This window comes from Fopius arisanus, unplaced genomic scaffold (genome assembly GCF_000806365.1).
Source record: "Fopius arisanus strain USDA-PBARC FA_bdor unplaced genomic scaffold, ASM80636v1 scaffold00017, whole genome shotgun sequence".
Lineage (NCBI taxonomy): Eukaryota > Metazoa > Arthropoda > Insecta > Hymenoptera > Braconidae > Fopius > Fopius arisanus.
This window is the reverse complement of record NW_011887756.1, coordinates 993,433-1,001,538: the sequence shown is the minus strand read 5'-3', so window position 1 is coordinate 1,001,538 and position 8,106 is coordinate 993,433. Positions and strand designations below refer to the sequence as shown.

The following is an 8,106-nucleotide window of genomic DNA, read 5'->3' as shown; positions in this document are numbered from 1 at the left end:
CATGTCAACCCGGCGTGACAGAAAAATTATTGACGCGGAGATTTTTCGGTTTTCAAAATTGTCCGGGGATTTTTTGAATTTTCACTTTTGGTCCACCCGTTATAGTTAAGGAAAAACAGAGACAGAAGGGGTTAATACTCCGAGTTGTACCGAGTTTGCTACCGGCCATCTATTTTCGACGCATGACAGAGGCATTCTGCCAAAACTTATGTTAATTGAACCGAATTGACGGATTATTATTTTTTCGCTTGAGGGGGAAACCCTCGGGCAGAAATCAAATATTTTTATTGACTGTTGATGAGTGCCAATTCGATTGATCGCTCCGATGAAATTTAAATGCTGACAAACGTCGCGCATGACTCGTCTAAAATATCAATTAAAATTTCCGTCAAAATCCCACAAATTTCCCCCTTCTCCCCCTCCACCTCTCCTAAATTAATTACCAATATATTGAAGAATTCTTTAATTAACACAAATTGTGTATATTTTTGGGTAAATATTTTTGAATATATTTCTTGGGAATTTGTGGATGGGCGTTTTGATAAATTATTAACAATTTGAATTGAGAACGTCCCGTTGATTCGGCGAATGCACGCTATTTACCTCTGCATACATAATGTACGTAGATAAATCGATTGGATTATTCATGTGTATTTGCAGAACGATCCATCGGGATATCGGCCCAGAAGTGGCGCCAATGTGGGCGTTACATTGGCCCGAAATTCAGCATCCGGAAGCGCCAACTACCGTACGAGTTACTCGAGTAATTTGACCGGTGCATCGAGAGTTAAGGACAGAATCAACGGTGTGGTTTCATCTGGTTATGCTAATATTCCCCTCAATAAGCGGGACATCAAGAGTCACGATCAAACTTACCACAAATTTACTTCAAGTAAGTGTTAGTGCCACACAGTGAAAAATTCCCTAGAAACTCTAGTGAATTTATCTAGAATTTTTCCTACCGCACTTCTGGGTTTCCCCCGTTTACCAAATTCTCCATTCACCAAATTTTTCCATTTCCACTCAGACCCAGTGCCCAATGATTCATCAGTCATTATTATTTCCTTTATATTCTGAAATCTGCAGGATAATTGAATTTCTGGTAATGAATCAGTGAAGTGAAGATTTAATCATTTCAATCGTGGAGATTGCGCAGTGATTCATGATTTTTTAACCACTTGTAGCGACGAAAGCGGATAAAAGTCGTCTGAATCCGGGTCGTACATCGTCAGAAGATCTCAGGAAGAGTCCAATACCCGAGAGAGCCCTCTTCGATAAATACCCAACGTATCCAACAAAAACAGAGCGACCCTCAGTACTCGATAAATACAATCGGGGCGTTGGATCACGTGATAAAGGCAGAGAGCAAGAAGTAACACGGTATATAGCAAATACGTATCCAGGCTCTGGGTCACGTTGTAACTATGACATGGCACAAGCGGAAAAGAAGGAGCGCACTGACAATTCATCGTACAAAAGTGTACGTGCTACCGGTGGTACTTCCAGAACTTCGAGGGAGCCAAGTCCAGAAGTTCCTCCAAAGAGCTTCAGAGTTTACCCGGGAGTGTCGAATTATGGACGCAGCGCAAGTTCAAGTAAGTGAAACACTTGAAGAAAAAAAAAACATTAGTACATCCTTTTCATTCGAAAAAAAATCCCATAGAAATTTTGTATCACGACTATTTAGTACAGGACTTTTAAATAAATGTCTTGTGACAATTGTTGTTAATAGTGACGGAATTAGAAATTAATTCAATTGATGACGTTGCGAATGGTTTGTGTAAATGAATGAAAGTCATTTCACCAACGACTTGTAATTTTTCTCTCCAACTCTGGTCCATCTGAATTTTCGGAAGAGGACATCGAAATAACACCGTAATTGTTTTTTAAACTTTCCAGCTGAAGCAACACCAATTGCCCCGAGGTATCCAAGCTCATCTAGATACGCTCCCTCTACATCACGTACTGGTGAACGAACAGCAAACCCCGTTGGCTATTCAAACTCAGAGAGACTGCGTTCACCCAGTGTGAAAATACCTTCAAACTTCAAAGAAGAATGTAAGACATTGCCGTTGGCCAGTGGTGAGATTGCGAGTGAAAAACCGAGGGAGATTGAAAATAGTGGTGGGACGAAAAGGCCGGAAACAACAATTCCCAAGGAAAATGAAAACTGTCACCAAGAGGCCGAGGTAGATACCGATGTTGTAACATTAACAGTCATTTCGAGAGGCACATCACCAGGACCACCGGCATCATCGTCATTCGTTCGTAATCGACGTGCTGAGGCAGCGAGACTAATACAAAAGGAAATAACAAAGCTGAGGAATAAATCTGAGACGAAGGACGCAGAAATACAGTCGGATAAGCCTGAGGATTCTTCAATCCGCTACTCGAGATACTCCAGTGGAAGAGTTTGGCCCTCGTACCTCGACAAATTCACGTCCTCAGGTTCTTACTCTCGGAATTATACTCCAAGAATCGCTGGTTTCGGTTACGAGCGTCAGTCTTCTGATTCACGAGACAAATCCGCACGAGTTGATGCACCAGATAAAGAATCCATTCAAGACAACAATTTTGAATGTGATAATGATACGCAAGTGCCTATGGACTCGGTAAACAAGGGGAATCCCAGTGGTGATGGGACAAAGTCAAGAAGTGGGGTTGGTTACACGGCATCATCTACTGGTCAAAATGACGCGGAAAAAGAACAGAAGAGGGCCAGTACACCGCGCAGATACAGTCGCTCTCCTAGTCAAAAATTGCAATCATTTAATCACGATAGATCTGATGATTCAAGGGGTGATAAAGAGATGAAGAAGCGTGGAGGCTCAACAGCATCATCAGAGGGTGTAGCCAAGTTATCGCGTAATAGTTCAGGAAAGTCCCTGAATCAACGTCAAATGACGCGCACCGACTCGTCGGATTCGTCTGTCAGTTTGCCAACTGGCAGATCTAAAGCCTCGATCGCTTCTAGTCATCAGGCAAAAATAAGAGGCAACGGATCTCAGTCGTTGGTGTCCAGTGGTAAAGTGAATAGCGTCAGGACAAGTGGTTCAGAGGCACGTGGAAAACCTCCGGTGCCTAAATCCTGTGAGGTTAATCCAAATATGAAGGTATCACCAGCGACAAAATATGTAAATAAAGATTTTCGCAAGTCTGCTCTTAATATGCCGGATGGTACTGAGGCTATGAGACTTCAGTATGACAGGAAGAGAGGGAAAAATGTTCAGAGGAGTGTGTCAATGAGTTCACAGGACTCAGAGTCGAATAACAGCGAGACGAGTTGGATGAAATGCTCGAATGCCGTTGGAAGTGGTTCATCACTCCAGGGATTACAGACCACGAGGAGTGGATCCAAGGTGAGGGGTAAAAATTCAAGTTCAGAGTGCAGTGACACCAGCAGTGGCTCCTCGAGTGAGGACGATGAGGGGTCTAAGAGGATTCGGTGTAAGAGAATTTCCAATTCACCGATGATGGAGAGGAAGAGGGCAATCAGTGGTGATTCCTCGAGGACGAGTGCACTTCCGTCATCCGCTGATGAGTTGTCACTCAATACAGAAAAACCGCCGAGGCTGTCTTCAGGTTCACGATCACCGATTCATAGGTCACTGAAATCAGAGGATGCCAAATCATTTTTAATAAGAGCACTGACACCTGTCACGAATTTTATGAGGTGTAAGGAGGATAGGGAGGTGGAGGAGAGTGTGGAGGGAGTCAGGGTATCGGGGTCAAGCTCGGTGAGCAAATCAGTTTCGACGGGCTTGGGAAATAGCCGGTGTTTTTCACGCGAAAAGAGTTGCGAGGGAGTGGGACAGGGGACACTCAGGCATCAATCATCGGGGGAGAAGCCCTGGTGGATGGACTCGAACTCTGAGAATGTGCCCGAGGGTGTTGAGAGGATGAGCGTTTGTCAGGATGACATCAGCCAGGAGACAACTGTCAGTACCAATCTTCCTGATGATGGTAAAGATATACATAAATACCTATAAATAATTATTCGGAGTTCATTTAAGGTCCGAGTAATGAAGATCATCTGCTTCATGATTTTATTTTCAACAAATCATCAGTTAATACGAGAACACGAAGAGATTCGAGAGATCGTCTAATTGAAAATAATTAATAATTAAAAAAAGTGTTATTATCCTGTCCTATTATGTTTTTCAGGTAAATTCAAGACACGAATTTGCAGACAGGATTCAGAGGAGCGTCCCTGGTGGTTGGACACAGATGATCCGAAAAAGTCCACGTCAGCATCGCCAGTGTCACGAAAAAATTCAAGTCGCACATCAAATGAACGTAGAAATCGGTTAAAGCATCAGCAGTCTGGTGAGAGAGCCTGGTGGTTGAGTGAGGATCCAACAGACGTGCCTGAGGGCATTGAGGTTTATCCCCCAGTTGCCATAGTGTCACCGATAAGCGTTAGCAACCCCAGTGGTGACAACTCAGTGAGTCTCGTTGAGGACGAGACACATACGAGAAGCCACCGGAGGATAAGTCACGTTGAGTCCGGTGAGAGGGCTTGGTGGATGGACAGTAATTCCAATATACCAGATGGCATTCAAAAAATAACACCAGACCGAGAGACTAACAGTCATTCCGATGATTCGGACGAATCATTTGATAAATTCGATGTGGCACAGTCCAACTCCCAACAATCGAATTCAACCTCGAGATTTCCAATTCCATTTTCAACGACTCAGGATGAACCTCTTGGTGATCGAGCAAGTCCCGAGGGGGTAAGACCACAAATCATTCAATATAAGATAGAAATGAAAATACTCATCTGGTAAATTAAATTCAGAGGAATGTTTTGGGTGGGATAAACAGCAATTTGATGATTAAAATATTTAATTCAGTGAGGATTATCTTTTTTATTTGGATTGTTTAAGATCGAGAATCCACCAGATCCCCCTGACTGTTACGAGGGTCGGGGATCACCCTACGACAACGTTCAGTCACTTGGACGCTCGACACCCCGTAAATCTTACAGGAAACGGCCATCAACTCTACCCCTCTTCATTGGTAACCACACAAACATAGACGATCTACTTGGCCAAGTAACACCACGCCACAGTCCTATAATGTCCCGTATACGCAAACAGCAAATGATGGAGGGTGAGTGCAATCTAGAGATCCAAACCCTCAGGGACATTAATTCACCCCTCAGCTCTACATTTTCGTTATTCACTCTGGGATTATGAAATTCAAATGCCGAACACTTCGATTTGTATTTCCATTCCTATCTTTTCATTATCCATTTCATTATTCCTTGACCACTTCCAGTTGTCAAATCAGAATCAATTTATCCATAATCCACTGGTATGAAACCAGAAAAAAAATTTTCAGAAATGAGAATAATGTAATGAGAGTAAAGGTAGATGAGGCATGAGATGTGGAAAGGGTAAACGATTGAATTACATCAGGAATTACACTGGGATTAGTCGGATTGCCTGATGGAAAAGAGATAGTGAAGGGTTGGGGGCTGACCTGAGGAAGAATGAGGGTAAATCTAGGACTGGGTAACACGCAACCGTTTTGCGATGAATCGATTGATTTTATGGTTGCACAGCAGCATTAACAGCAAATTTGTCCGGTTTCGTGTTTCATAGGGTGATGGTTTTAGGGTGACTATTATTTCCAAATGCGTTGATACATTTAATCCAATCCGCAGTGTATTTCAATTCGGTAACATCCGCGATAAAGTGACTGTAACACCGGTGAAAACATCGGCGTGAATATCGTGTCGTGTATGGGTTAGATTTCGCCATTAAATATTCATGAACGCGGCCTGTGATGTTAACATTCGTACGAGGGGGATGTGACTTTTAAGCAGCCGGAGTTTAACCGAATTTAGTGCAATCAGTTGTTAACTAATTGAGCGATTGTATCAAACCAAAAAAAAAAAAAATCAAAACAGTTAAATAAATTAAAGGGGTCAACTGATTTATCAGGAAGAAAGGAAGAGATTTGACGGTTTTTTTTATTTTGTTGCAGACGATTTGGATGAGAGTTCTGAATGCGAGGAGATTGATGCAGATCAGGTGATTATCCATGACAGCACACCACAGACACCAGTGATACAGCGACGTGGCAGGTAAATTACTGAAAAAAATGAAAATTATTACTTTGAAATGGAAAATTCTCATTGAGCATTAGCAGAGTCATCCTGACGAATGATTTTCCAACGTGTTTTTCAGGGACACTGAGAGACCACAGCCAGACGGTTACATTCCGGTGAGTGCCTGCAGTACATTCACTTTATTGACAATTTCTTACTTGTTTTTTTTGGGGGGGTTTTTTTCCTCTCGTCTCATCTCCACTAAGAGATAAAACACGAAAAGACAAGGAGGGTGAACAAAAATTGAGGACAAAAAGTTCCTTTCACACTTTTATAAAGCACATGTGCTTTTTGTTCATTCTAAAGGAGTGAAGTACGTATATACATACGACATTGAACGTTTTAAAGACGTCAAAGGGAGTTTTTTTAAAAATCCGGTGGAGACAAAAGACGCGTCAATCTTTGGATGGGGAATAGGCTGTACTGAGGGTGAGGGTGAGGGTGGTGAGAGGGCATTATTGTTTATTATGAACTGGGGGACCCCTTGCGTTTTTTTCAATTCTGAAAGAATTGCTCTGTCTGCACATTCGGTTTTTTTTTCCATGCGACATGCATTCAGGTTTCTAATATTACGAGCTTGAATCCAATCTTGGGTTTAATTATTTATGAAATTTTTCATTTATCTTGAAAATTCCATAAAATACTATTTTTGGGATGAATTACTTTCAATCGATTTTGTAACAGGAATCGAATTGAATTGAATAATCGAGAGAATCGATTGATTTATTGGGGGAAAATTTAATGTTGGTATTAATTGAGAGGATTCTTTGAATTCAGTATTTTCTCATTTAATTGGCCAGCTGGCAAGTGTATTCGAGGTTTGAGAGGGAAATTAATTTATTGGAAAGCCCGAGGGATTTACAATTCAAAATATTACAATTAAAACACGCCCGCACCAGAAGTTCTCGGGATATTTGAAAAACAAATTTCGCGGTACCTAAAGTTTGTTCCCAAGATCGTCGGAGTGGTGGCATTTGATTGTAGAGTTACCAATTGAAAATTCCATTAATTCTCAAGCGGCATTTTCAGTTGATAAGATTCTAATCCTCGACATCTGAATTTTATGCTCGTCCTCTTTACAAAATCATCCAATTGTCTCCAACATTTCCATTATTCACACACGCGCTCATTTCGTCGTGGAAAGTTTCCGAGTTTCAAGTGAGAGAATAGAACAATATGGCATAAAAAAATATAAAAGAATCGAGATAAACTTCTGTGTCGTGCAGAATTGACTCGAAAATGTGTTTTCGACAATGAAATTTCCTTTCCACTGTCGATGCTCGCTCGTGTCTCTGAACTTACACTAGTGCTCACATACTTGCTCTCAATTTTTTTTCTAAAAAATACGGGTTTGTTTACTCTGAAAGTTTACTAACTCCTGGAAATAATCTACAAAAGTCCACCGAAAGAGATAAAGTATGTCAAAAAATCGGATATTCCATCTCTCGGTGATTTAAAACTGAAATATATTCATTTATTTGTCCAATACTTTGCCCCTCTGTATTTGTTTTGCCGATACCATCGGTAATAAATCCGCGGATTGTAGGTACAATAGAATAAATATTGAAAGAGCAGAAAAATAGTAAAAAATGGTATTGATCAGATTTCCAAATTCGAGATTTTTTCAAGATTAAATCATTCGGAATAAGTCCAATTTTCAATGAAAGGTTATTCAAGGTTATTTGTGACATAATTTTTTTCGTACTGTAAAAAATACCAGGAATATCATATTTTTCACAAAAATATATCTTTTGTACTGAGATATAAACAATTCTATGAGATATATCAATATTTGTGTGAAAATATTGCTTTTCTGTGGACAATAAGAAAATTTTGATGAGTTAATTAATTGAAAATTATTCCAAATCCTAATAATCATTATTGGAGTTCATTCAAGGTCATCTGTCAAGTACCAATCCGGCTGTCCCCCTGTCCCGCGATTAAGATTATTTTTTTCTTAAAAACAATAATATTGCTCCTAAAAATCT

General features: G+C 40.6%; 1 protein-coding gene across 1 annotated transcript in view; it reads left to right on the top strand.

Annotated features, from left to right (window-relative positions):
- The first annotated feature begins 1,429 nt into the window (after positions 1–1,429).
- Positions 1,430–8,106, top strand: part of LOC105263936 (uncharacterized) — a 35,676-nt gene continuing 28,999 nt past the window's right edge. Inside the window, exons 1-6 of the mRNA XM_011300469.1 lie at positions 1,430–1,595; positions 1,900–3,963; positions 4,165–4,736; positions 4,890–5,115; positions 5,995–6,094; positions 6,198–6,234. Coding sequence (XP_011298771.1) covers positions 1,430–1,595; positions 1,900–3,963; positions 4,165–4,736; positions 4,890–5,115; positions 5,995–6,094; positions 6,198–6,234 — 3,165 coding nt within the window. The remainder of the gene's footprint in view (positions 1,596–1,899; positions 3,964–4,164; positions 4,737–4,889; positions 5,116–5,994; positions 6,095–6,197; positions 6,235–8,106) is intronic.